Raw genomic sequence first — 13,419 nt, forward strand, 5'->3', positions numbered from 1 at the left:
CTCATCAGTAAATCTAATAAGCTTTATTATAATGGGGCTTTTATCATGAATATTTTCTGTTAAGTGACACCAGCTGGCACACCAAGGTTGCATTCAGGAAGTTTGTGTTTCATTAGTTAAAATAATTACTATACAGATTGAATAGTACTTGTGAAAACTTTTTAATTTCTTGATTCTTTTTCTTTAAAAATTAGAGAAAAACAGGATGCACAATTGGAATCTCCTGCAGGTTCAACATCTGTAACCAGGTAAAATGAAATTACATTTTTCTGTTGTTTAATTTTAAAATCATTGAATGAACCAACCAGGTCTTGGTCCTACATTTAAATACAATAAGTAACCCTGATAGTGTGATTTTAAATAATAACAACTCTTGTTTGTTTAGGCTTAAAGCTTCTAAAACAGTTTGCACAATAACTGTGAGGTAGCTCGTATAAGTATTTGTTCTCAGTTTACAGATGAACAGATATATATATATATATATATATATATATATATATATATGAAACTATATAATTAGTAAATAGCCTACTCAGGATTTGCACTCAGGCTTCCTTAATCAAAGTCTTGTATTTTGTGTCTACTGTATCATATCTCCTCTCAATCAGAGAGGAAAGGCAAAACTAAAACTAAGAGAGCTAAGAGAATTAATATTATTTTAATAGGTTGTCATAATTTTTAAAACCTCATTGAATTGTGTCACCAGACTTGGTTATGGGAAGTCAATTGATGAAATTAGTTTGGTCATATTGTCAAATCGAGCCCTGCAATGGGCAGGACATTGAACTAGATATAATGTTAGCGTCCTTTTCAGCACTTTAGAATTCTAGGATTAAGACATTCCAGAATAAATCTGTTCAATTATCTATTTTCTATGCTCCCATTGATTCGTTTAGATACCTAGGGATAATCTCAAGATCAAATAAATTCAAGTTTTTAGCATTTGCTTTGCTATATATCTTCCTAGAAGGCAAAAATTGTTTCCAAAAAAGAGAAATGAAAACTCCCTAAATATATTCAGAAATAATTGAACAAATGGGGTATAAAATTAGACTTCCAATTCATTTACTTGGAGTTAAAGACACACAGTGTGAATGGAAATCTACTTCAAGGTACTTATCTGGTTTGAAATTTTCACCATTAGAATTAACTGATAATGTCCCCCCTACCATCACTGTTAGAATGCAATCATAAGCATAGTTTAATAATTATTTTAGATGGGGGCAAAGCCAAGATGATGGAATAAGAGGACAGTTCTGTAGAAGCTCTCCCCATAGCCCATACAATACCTATAAAAAATGACTAGACAAATTCCAGAGCAGCAGAAGCCACAAAATGATAGAGTGAAAGAGATTTCTAGCCCAAGGCAGCCTGGAACGCTGACAGGAAAGGTCTGTCGCACTGCGGTCCAGCTCTGCACAGACAGGACCAGAGTAGCAGAATCCCAGCTGCGGTACCCAGATTGCTCAACCCAGAAACGCCAAAGACAGCTTCAAAGGTCAGTGAGAAATCTCTTTCACCTGGGGGTAAAGGGAATGTGGTCTGGGCCCGCCACCAGCAGCAACTGCAGCAGCAGCGTCCATTTTTGGAGCCCTCAGCTTAAAGACCCTGGGGGAATTGAGCTGCTGATCTGCAGCTGGCCTATGCTCTGGAAAGGGAAAATGCAGATCCTGGGCAGAAAAGCTTTGGTAGCTCCCAGACCAGAGTGCAGGCTAGGGGAAGAGTAAACTCCTCTCCCTTGATTATGCCATCTTGGAGGAACTAAGAACTTATAGGTCCCCAGAGTGTGCCCTCTTCTTGACAAAGGACTCAAAAGTCAAGTAACTGGCTGGGAAAATGCCCAAAAAAGGGGAAAAAAAAAATAAGACTATAGAAGGTTATTTTCTTGGTGAACAGGTATTTTCTTCCATCCTTTCAGATGAGGAAGAACAATGCAAAATTATGTGACTGCTTGAAAGCCATGATCAAAAAAAAGAGCCTAGACATCATCTTTCATGAAATTATCTTTTTTTTTGATGTTTATTTATTTTTAGTTTTCAACATTGATTTCCACAAAATTTTGAGTTCCAAATTTTCTCCCCATCTCTCCCTTCCCCCCACTCCAAAATGTCATGCATTCTGATTACCCCTTCCCTCAATATGCCCTCCCTTCTATCACCCTACTCCCTTCCCTTATCCCCATCTTCTCTCTTCTCTTATAGGGCAAGATAAATTTCTGTACCCCATCACCTGTATTTCTTATTTCCCAGTAGTATGTAAAAACAATTCTCAACATTCATTCCTAAAACTTTGAGTTTCAACTTCTCTCTCTTTCTCCCTTCACACCCATCCCTGCTGAGAAAGAAAGCAATTCAATACAGGCTATATATGTGTAGTTTTGGAAACGACTTCCATAATAGTCCTGTTCTGTAAGATTAACTATATTTGCCTCCATCCTAAACTGCCCCCCCCCTTTATTCTATTCTCTTTTTTGACCTTGTCCCTCCCCTAAAGGGTTTACTTCTAATTGCTCCCTCCTCCCACTTGCCCTCCCTTCCATCATCCCCCCTACCCCATTTCTCCCCTACTTTCCTGTAGTGTAAGATAGATTTTCATACCAAATTGAGTGTGCATGTTATTCCTTCCTGAAGCCAAATGTGATGAGAGTAAGCTTCACTTTTCCCCTCACCTCCCGCCTTTTCCCCTCCATTGAAAAAACTTTTCCTTGCCTCTTTTATGAGAGCTAATTTTCCCCCTTCCATTTCTTCCTTTCTCCCACTATATTCCTCTTTCACCCCTTAATTTTATTTTTTTAGTTATCATCCCTTCCTATTCAACTCACTTGTGCTCACTGACTATGTGTGTATGTGTGTAACTACTCAAATACTGAGAAAAGTTTCAAGAGTTACAAAAATTATCTTTCCATGTAGGAATGTAAACAGTTCAACTTTAGTAAATCCCTTATGATTTCTCTTTCTTGTTTGCCTTTTCATGCTTCTCTTGATTCTTGTGTTTGAAAGTCAGATTTTCTTTCTGTTCAGCTCTGATCTTTTCATCAAGAATGCTTGAAAGTCTATTTCACTGAAAAACCATTTTTTTCCCCTGAATTGTTATACTCAGTTTTGCTGGATAGGTGATTCTTGGTTTTAATCCTAGTTCCTTTGGCTTCTGGAATATCATATTCCAAGCCTTTCAGTCTCTTAATGTAGAAGCTGCCAGATCCTGTGTTATGCTGATTGTATTTCCACAATACTTGAATTGTTTCATTCTAGCTGCTTGCAATATTTTCTCCTTGACCTGTGAACTCTGGAATTTGGCTACAATATTCTAGGAGTTTCTCTTTTTGGATCTCTTTCAGGTGGTGATCAGTTCTTTCAATATTTTTTTGCCCCCTGGTTCTAGAATATCAGCGCAGTTTTCCTTGATCATTTCATGAAAGATGATGTTGAGGCTCTCTTTTTGATCATGGCTTTCAGGTAGTCCCATAATTTTTAAATTGTCTCTCCTGGAACTATTTTCCAGGTCATTTGTTTGTCCAGTGAGGTATTTCACATTATCTTCTATTTTTTCATTCTTTTGGTTTTGTTTTGTAACTTCTTGGTTTCTCATAGCTTCCATCTGGTCCATTCTAATTTTTAAAGAACTATTTTCTTCAGTGAGCACTTGAAACTCCTTTTCCATTTGGCTAATTCTGCTTTTTAAAGCATTCTTCTCCTCATTGGCTTTTTAGAACTCTTTTGACAATTGAGTTAACCTATTTTTAAAGATGTTATTCAGCATTTTTTTGGGTCTCCTTTAGCAAGCTGTTGACTCGCTTTTCATGCTTACATCTCTCGCATTTCTCTTCCCAGTTTTTCCTCCATATCTCTTACTTGATTTTCAGAATCCTTTTTGAGCTCTTCCATAGCCTGAGACCATTGCATATTTATTTTGGAGGTTTTAGATGCAGAAGCCTTGCCTTTTGTCTTCATCTGATGATAAGCATTGTTCTTCCTCATCTGAAAGGATGGAAGAAAATACCTGTTCACCAAGAAAGTGACCTTCTGTAGTCTTATTTTTTCCTCTCTTTTTGGCATTTTCCCAGTCAGTTCCTTTACTTTTCAGTCCTTTGTCAAGAGGAGGGTATACTATGGGGACTGAAAGTTCTCAGTTCCTCCAAGGTGGCACAATCAAGGGAGAGGAGTTTATTCCTCTCCTAGCCTGGGATCTGTTCTAGGATCTACCAAAGCTTTTCTGCCCAGGATTTTCAAGTAGAATTCCCTTTCCAGAACATATGCCAGTCAGCACTCTTTCACATCCCAGGGCTGCCACTCAGGGCTGAAACCGAGATCAGCAGCTCAATTCCCCCAGGGACTTTAGACCTAGGGCTCCAAAAATGGATGCTGCTGCTGCAGCTGCCACTGCTGCCTCCTGGGGCCAGGGCTAGGGGAGGATCCTGCTCCCTTCTCACCCAGGTGAAAAAGCTTTCTCACTGACCTTTGAAGCTGTTTTTTTTTTTTTTTTTGATGTTTGTGGGTTGAGGGATCTGAGAACCACAGCTGTTGCTGGAGATTCCACCCCCAAGACCTGTTCTGGTCCTGTTCCTGTCAATGCTGTGCAGCCAACGCTGGGCTGGGCTCCATGGGCTACACTGCACTCCATGCCCCGTGCAATTGACCTTTCTTGTCAGCCTTGTAGGGTATCTTGGGCTAGAAATCTCTTTCACTCTGTCATTTTATGGCTTCTGCTGCTCAAGAATTTGTTTAGAGTCATTTTTTGAAGGTATTTTATGGGCTGTACGGGAAGAGCTAGATTAGAGTAGGTGCATCTTTCTACTCTGCTACCTTGGCTCTGCCCCTCTCCTTTTATGAAATTATCAAGGAAAACTGCCCTGATATTCTAGAACCAGAGGGTATAATAAATATTTAAAGAATCCACTCATCACCTCCTGAAAGAGATCCAAAAAGAGAAACTGTTAGGAATATTGTAGCCAAATTCCAGAGGCAAATGAGAGGAGGGAGCAATTAGAAGTAAACACTTTTGGCTAGGGACAAGGTCAAAAGAGAGAATAGAATAAATGAGGGGCAGGATTGAATGGAGGGAAATATAATTAGTCTTACACACCATGGCTGTTATGGAAGTCGTTTGCAAAACTACACATATATAGCTTATATTGTATTGCTTGTCTTTTCAGTGGGGATGGGTGTGGAGGGAGGAAGGGAGAGAAGTTGGAACTCAAAGTTTTAGAAATGAATGTTGAATTGTTTTTGCATGCAACTGGGAAATAAGAAATACAGGTAACGGGGTATAGAAATCTATCTTGCCCTACAAGAAAAGAGGGAAGATGGGGATAAGGGAAAGGAGGGGTGTGATAGAAGGGAGGGGGTAATCAGAATGCACATGTGTTTTCGGGTGGGGAAGGGGAGAGATGGGGGAGAATATTTGAAACTTAATATTCTGTGGAAATGGATGTTGAAAACTAAAATTAAACAAAACAAAAAAAATAATTTAGGTGCTTTTAAATAGAATCTGATTTTCTTGTAGAAGCAATAACAATAATGAATTAAGTTTCTTGGTTTTTTTTATAGAAATGGTGACAACCATTATATTTAATAAACTATAAATGCTATACCAAAATAGCATAAAGCTTCGTGAAATTATAAAGCTATTAAACATAGTGGCCAATAACTAGAATATTGTAAAACTTGCTGGTGATTTCCTCACCTCATCTAACCCATTCCACTCAGCCGTTAAATTGATCTTGTTACAATATGAGTTTAACCATGTCCACATACACCCCACCCCCACATTCAGTCAACTGCAGTAGTTCCCTGTTGCCTTCTGTTCCACAGTTTTGTGTAAAGTCTTCATAACCTGACCCCCTTCTACTTTTCTAGTCTTCATAAAGCTTAATCTTCTCGTCCCCCACACTCCCACCCCCACCTGAGATAATCTTCTGATCCAATGACACTGGCCTCCTTGCTGTTTTCTCGCATGATGCATTCTGCATCTTCATAGGCTGTCCCCTGTACCTGGAATTCTCTCTTAACTCATCTTTTCCCCATTGTTTTCTTCAAGTTCCCGCTAAACTCCTGTCTTCTATAAGAATCCTTTCTTTGTCCTCCTTGTCTTAGTGCCTTTCCCTCTGAGATTATCTTCAATTTATCCTGTATGTAATTTGTTTGTACGTAGTTGTTTGCATGTTGTCCTACATTAGTGTCTAAGCTTTTCGAGAGCAGGGACTGAGTAATGTCATTTCTTCTAGTAATTCAAAAAGTGCTTGGCACATAGTAGGTAATTGAATAGACACAATACAATTTCAGTCTTAAGTGCTTATCTTTTTAATAATCCTTGGTTTAATTTTTACTGTTATAATTAAGGAGTTGAAGAAATGAAACGTCTTTGTCAGGATTGTTGGAAGAACTTCTTGCAGTAGATTTTTACAAATATCTCTGAGATTTGGATAGCCTTAGGGTCACTTAATAGATTTTTTCAAGAATGATTCATTAAAGCCTTTCACTGTTTATTTTTCCTCATTACAGATTTTCCTTATTGCAATCATAAGCATCAGATCAAGTTGTTAGTGTTTCTGTTTCTTTTGTAGCAAAGTCTTTCAGCTTTCCTGAACTGTAAAGATCAACATATTCTTTGGCATTCGTACCTGGGACCCTGATACAATTAAAAAAAATCTGCCTCTGTAATGTGTGAAACAACACTTATTTACACCTGAGTTTTTCATGCTTTGTTCCTTCACTATAGTGTTGCTTTACATCAAGAAAGAAGTCTTAGAGTCTTTGCTTAAATATTAACAAATTCAAAAGATGCTACACTAATTTAGATCATAAATCTATATAATTCAGTTTTTCCATTTTAATCATGCATTTTGTCCATTGCATTTTAAAAATGGATTGTAACCATTACTTGTTGCTGTTGACGACTTTTAAATGAATATCGTCTTTCAAATTAGTCCTCTTAGAAGGCTATGTGTTTGTTCAAATTAGTATGCTACTGTTCGATACATTTTTGAAACTTCTCTTATTGCAAAATACAATTTACCACCCATACCTCAAAATCAGTCACATTACTCCATAACAGTTTTATACTTTGCTTTGATACAATACTTTTAATTCTTCCCCTATTTCCTCAGTGAGTTTTCTACTCCTTGCCTGTGTTTCAAGAGCTTCCAGAGTGGGGTTGTATTGGGGTTGGCCCAAGGGAGCCAAGCAGTGAAGGGTCCTATAGTGGAGTGGGGGAGAAGGAGGAGGAAATTGTGCCAATAGTCCAGAGTGACACCAGGGGTAGAGGAAGGCTTACTTGGACAACATCAGGAAGCAAACTAATAGAAATAATCTTTGAGCAAAGAAAATACTTGTCAACAGAAGAAGACTGCCTGAATGTTACTTGGAGTAAGTTTGTATTATAAATTTCTTGAATTAGCTGTTAATTTGAATATTTGAATTATCACAAATAAGTTTGTTGCAGTTACTAGAAAATATGAAGGTATTGGAAGACTCAGAGAACTTAGCTAGGAAGGGTTAGTGAGAAATGGAGGGAGGGGGACATGATAGCAACCATGGTCCGTGGTTTTGGCTCAACAGCAATCAGCAGATCCAAGGTAATGAATGTTTGTGTCAGTACCTTGAAATAGAGGAAGAGTGTCAAGTAAAAAAGATTTGATAAAGCCACTGACTCCATAATTTTACCTACCCCTTATACAGGAACCTTTCATAAGATTCAACATTTTATTTTATTTAGGTCTCATGGAAGTCTCTTATCTTTGTCACAAACTATACTTGAGAACTCACAACACCAAGATTTTGATGGAACAAGAATAAATATAAGGAGTCAAGGAAGTGAGTATTGTTTTCTAACATAATCATAGAATTTGAAAACTAGAAGAGACCTTGGAGATCATCTTATTCGCCAGCTCCTGTATTTTGCAGGAAAGGAAAATGTGACCCAAGTTGGCAGAATTTCCATTTAAAACCCAGGTTTCTTGACACCCAGTACTGTGCTTTTTCTCCACTCTGACATGATGCTTCCATTTTTTTCTGTCCTTTACCATTGAAATAATTTCCATTCACTTTAAACCTATAGGAGGTTATTAAACTTATTATTGTTTTTGCAAAGTGCTTTTTAAAACTTTCCTGTCTCTACTAAAGTCCTACCAGAGTGTTTTTGGGTTGGGTTTTTTTTTTTTATGGTGTGAAAATGACCTTGGGTTCTTCAAAGCTTTACCAGTAGAGCATAAGCTGTAGCAAGTCTTTCTCAGTGCAGTACTTTGAGTAAAAAATAGAGTGATGGATTAAGTAAGTTTGGAGAAGCCTAAAATACCAATAAGTTTTTTTTTGTTTTGTTTTGGTTTTTGTGGCCACAGCTAAGATGTAGAGGAATTGAGATTCTCAGCATTGGTAAAAGAAATTCTACACTGATAGATCTTACTGTCCTGTGTTCAAATATTATGTCCATTTTAAAAATGCAACAGCGGTGTCCTAAAGATAATTGATTAACTGATCCCCCCAGGATGGGGAGGAGGAAATTGGCTGGGATAATTTAATTTATGTGTTTGTGAAACTCTGAAATACCCTATCTCTTTAAAGCTTAAATATTTCTACCTTCTTTAGGCATTCTTGAAATAATTGAATAATTAGGAAAATAATAAGTAAATTTTGTGCTTTTGCACAATGGTGAGAAAAAATATAAATCTGGGAATTCATCTTTAATCATTAAATATCCATTTTTACTTAATAAGAATATTTCTTCTTTTAGGTAAAAGGATCATGCAAAGTCTTAAAAACAGTAGCGAAAGTACTAAAACACATATAATAACCACTATAAACAGTAACAAAAACAAGGCAAACAGTGAAACAAACACTCCTGAAGGACCTAGACGATGGAGAAAGAGGGTAGGTGTTTCTTAATTCAAATTAAATAAATATTTAAATAAGTATTTATTTATGGACAATATAAATAGGTAAGATAAAAAAATAATGCTTTCAAATACACACATCTCAATGTATGACCCTCAAAAAAACTGAGTAAAGTACCTTTTAAAACAGTCAGAGATAATTTATTAAGTGCTTTCAACATGCCAGGCATTATGCTAAGCTTTGGGATATACAAAGAAAGTCACAAGGCAGTCCCTGCTCTTAGGGACCTCACAGTCCCTAAGATAACATCTAGGTAAAAACTTGATATGTGGAAGAAGACACTAGCATTAATGGAGGAGCCGGGAATAGCTCCTACAGAAGATGGGATTTTAACTGGGACAAGAAGGGAGGACAAGAGACAGAAATGGAGGCCAGCCAGTAGAAATGAATGAAGTTGGGAAAAACGGTGTTGAGGAACAGCAAGGAGAGGACCATTGAGCATCATTAAATCCAAAGTACTTGAAGGTAAATAAAGTAGAAGACTTGGAAAAATAGAAAGGGGTCCAGGTTGGGAAAGGCTTTGAATACTAAGCAGAGGAATTCATACTGATCCTAGAGGTGACAGGGAACTACTGGAATTTACAGAATGGGGAGAAGAGATTGGAAGACGACTTTTGGAAGATTGAGCATGGAATAGAATAGAGAGAGCCTTGAGGCAGATGGAGTAGCAGGTTATTGTAATAATCCAGGTGTGAGTTGAAGAGGGCCTGTACCAGGGTGGTGGAAGGGTCAAAGGAGAGAAAAAATGTATAAAAGATGGTGATACAAAGGTTAAACTAATAGGCCTTGGCAAAGGATTGAATAAAATGACACCTAGATTGTAAAGCCTACCATTGACAGTAATAGGGAAGTCATGAAGAGAGAAAAGCTGGAGTGGGGGATGAGTTCAGTTTGAGGGACGCTGGGTTTAAGATGTCCTTGCGACATCCAATTCAAGATGTTCGAGTAGTCTGTTGGAAATGCCATTCTGAAGATACAAATAGAGATTAGGGCTGGGTGAGTAAATCTGAGACAGCATATATTGTACTTGATAAACTGAGTCCTATCTGAAATACTAAAATCAGTTTAGCATTGTTATAATAGCTTAAGCTTAACATTGATTCTCTGTGCTGATCACGAAATTAATCTAGTAGATGAAGGTGTCACAAGACTTCGATGATATAATTAGTGAGATGAATGAAAAGGAATAAGCATTTATATAACACCTAAAATGTGAAATAATACTTCATTTCATTCTTGCAAGAATCCTAGGAGGTGATAGGTGCTATCATTATCCCTATTTTACACTTGAGGAAACTTAGGCAGACAGAGGTTAAGTGACTTGCTGTGATGGCAAGCAAAATAGGATTTTTTGCTGTTTTTGTTTTAGTATAATCAAATGCAAGATTGAATCTTGCCTTTTATCAATCAAGAGTCTTTACTAGGAGTAAAGTACAGAATAAGAGTTTCTCTAGCTAGAAACAGTATATGTATTTGTATTGGTAATTATTTTAATGTGATTAAAGATCTTCCCCACCCATTAATTGGGCCTGCCCATTAAGGGGAGTTTGATTATGGAAGATCTGTGGGAAGGCCCACTGCCTTTTGTTAATGAAGCCCTGGTTCTCAAGGGTTGTGATGACCTCTGGCCCAAAAAAAAGGTAAACATATTCTGAGTTGAGGTTTTACTTTGGGGCTTATTGACTGGAAGTGTTTGGCCAGATGAGGACTCTGGGAAGCTGCCAAGGAGCCCCCCCGCCCCCCTAGCTTTGAAAACCCAAATGTCTGGTTTCTTTGTATTTTCTTTGAATTTCAGGGTGCTGACTCCCCTGAACTAGATGAATGATACATGTGCTTGATTAAAATGATTGTTAACCCCTTGAAAGTTGCTTTCCTTTTATGAATGCAGATCTGAGAACCTGAGGTCCCCCTGTATATGTCAGGGTGCTTACTGATACACTTGCCCCCAAAGTCAAACAGCTAGCAAGTATCTGTTAATGGGATTTCAATTCGGGTCTCCTGACTGATACTCTTGGCAGAGTAAGAGATAGTATTTAGGGCAGCTAGGTGGTGCAGTGGATACAGTGCCAGGACTGGAGTCAGGAGGACTCATTTTCCTGAATTCAAATCTAGCCTCAGATACTTACTAAGTGTGTGACCCTGGGCAAGTCACAACCCTCATTGCCTCAGTTTCCTCATCCTTATAAAATGAGCTGGAGGTGGAAATGGCAATTCGCTCCAGTATCTTTGCCAAGAAAACCCCAAAGGGGGTCAAAGTCAGACACAAGTAAGCAACAACTGCTATTGACTCCAGGTCCAGTACTCTTTTCACTGTGTCACCAGCTGTTTCAAATAATTGCTAGCATTTTATGTAATACTTTTTAGTCTGCACAGTGCTTTACAAACATGAGAATTTTATCCTCACAATACCCTTGGGAAGGTGGCTACTATTATTATCCCCATTTTGCAGATGGGAAATTGAGGCAGACAAAGGATATGTTACTTGCTGAGGGTCATATAGCTAATAAGCTGAGACTGAAGCTGAATTTGAACTCAGGTCTTCTTGACTCCAAGGACAGTACTCAACCCACTATACCACTTAGCCTCCTGGTTTGTTGTATTTGGTTATTCCAAAAGGTGTAAGAAGGAGCACATTTTAATGTGTGATTTATCCAAATTCATATGATGAACGAAACGTTTTCACAAAGTCCTACTTTTAGAAACTTAGACCTTTAAAATTAAATATTCACATGCCTCCACACAGAGAAAGAAACCAGTTTGGCTTAATAAATCCCTAAATTAGCACCAATAATATCAATCAGTTAACTACTAAGCAGCTGCCATGTGCCAGTCACTGTGCTAAGTGTTGGGGATATAAAGAAAGACAAAAGATGGCTCCTGCCCTTAAAGAATTCAATCTAATAGGAGACGACACATAAAAAGAAACATGGTGGAGGCAATAACAATCCATCTGTGCCTTCTTATCTTGTGTGATTAGTATTATCTGTAATAACCTTCCACAAATCTATCAAAGTTACTGCTAACCTTCCTTTAAGGATCTCTTCATATTTTATAGAACAATACCATTATAATAATTGGAATGCCCATCTGAACCTTTGTGCTCACTGTTGAACAGCTTACCTCACCTTGTGATCATAAATGTCTTTGATTCAATGCCTTTTAAGCTACTTTGAGAACACAAGATATAACACAGTAATGTACTTCAGCCTGTTTATCTCTACCACGTAACTTTTGGGTCACCAGCCTTTTTTTATTCTATGATCAGTCTATTCCATGATTCACAACCATATAGCATCACTTTTTTTAAAAGGTGGACTTTTGGAGGCAGGAAGCAAATTGAGTTCTTGAAAATGTTGAAATATTTCCCAAATGTTCAACCTGCTGCCTTATTTCTATTTGGTTCTGAGCACAAAGCATTATCCATCTGTGACAAGTATCCACGATATGGAATATTAATAGCCTAATTTAACAGTTAATAATAATCCATAATAATATATAATCCAATAATAATCTATAAACATTTGTTAAGCACCTACTCTGTGTTCCAGGCACTGCTGAATCCTCATGATACAAATTGGAAAAAAGCACTCCCTACCATCAAGGATCTTACAGTTTCACGGGTGAAGACAACATATAAGAGGAAACTAAAAAGCAGGAGGCAGGGTTGGGGAGATACTTGTCATCAGGGCATAGTGGAGTTCAACCATGTGGGACACGAGGAAATGCTTATTAAGCTCTATGCCATAATTTGAGAGAGAAGCATTCTTCAGCCATTCAGTCTTTTGCTTATTACTACACAAATTGCAAGTAGCTGTGGATCTCATTGAAGAAGTTTTGTAATTTTCTAGTGCTTGGTCAGCAAAATATTTTGAACAGAAAAAATCTGGAGAATTTTACCATATCTATTCCATTTGAACTTTGTACCATCTCTCTTCCAAGATAGTGGTAAAGACCCTTGGTGAAGATGTGTTTACATTTTCTACACTTTGTTTGCTGTTGATCAAAATATTCTTGAACAAAATTATCTTTTTGTTGCATTTTAAGGCCTCAATTTTGTTCTGCTGAACTAGTTTTTGGAGAAATAGTCGGTCAGAAAATAAAAAAAAACAGTGGGGTTTTATATGACTGCTAAAATGTAATCAACCAGAAAATCATTTATGAAGGCCTGCCTAACTCCTTATTTTCATGATGGGTACTCTCTTTGCATACACCGTAAAGGTTTTATAAGATTAAATAGCTGTTTGAGTGAGTAGAAAACTTCTAGGTCACCTTTTGAGAAGATGGCGACTTACTAACATCATCCATCAAAAGATGGAATCTTAACCTATTGAGTATGTTGAGAATTACTGCTTTCTCATTTTTCCTTCGGTCATGGCATTCTTTTGTTGAGGGTATTGTTTAGGAAACTTGGAATTATTTAAATACTCTCTTTAATCATAACTCTGTCTATTAGTTCTGGAGGACAAGCTTGTTGACCATATGTAGTTCACATCCCATTTTCCCTAGGAAAAAAAGACTTGATATTCAAGAA

General features: G+C 37.5%; 1 protein-coding gene across 3 annotated transcripts in view; it reads left to right on the forward strand.

Moving 5' to 3' along the window:
- TERF1 (telomeric repeat binding factor 1) overlaps positions 1-13,419 on the forward strand; it is a 48,099-nt gene that overhangs the window by 25,625 nt on the left and 9,055 nt on the right. For 2 of the 3 annotated variants that reach the window (XM_072604865.1, XM_072604864.1), the window contains exons 7-9: positions 195-248; positions 7,714-7,811; positions 8,728-8,864. In XM_072604865.1, the coding sequence (XP_072460966.1) occupies positions 195-248; positions 7,714-7,811; positions 8,728-8,864 (289 nt within the window). Of the gene's footprint in view, positions 1-194; positions 249-7,713; positions 7,812-8,727; positions 8,865-12,436; positions 13,023-13,419 lie in introns of those variants that run through there. The other variant, XM_072604863.1, reaches the window with a different exon arrangement.

The sequence above is a fragment of the Notamacropus eugenii genome, chromosome 4 (assembly GCF_028372415.1).
Source record: "Notamacropus eugenii isolate mMacEug1 chromosome 4, mMacEug1.pri_v2, whole genome shotgun sequence".
Lineage (NCBI taxonomy): Eukaryota > Metazoa > Chordata > Mammalia > Diprotodontia > Macropodidae > Notamacropus > Notamacropus eugenii.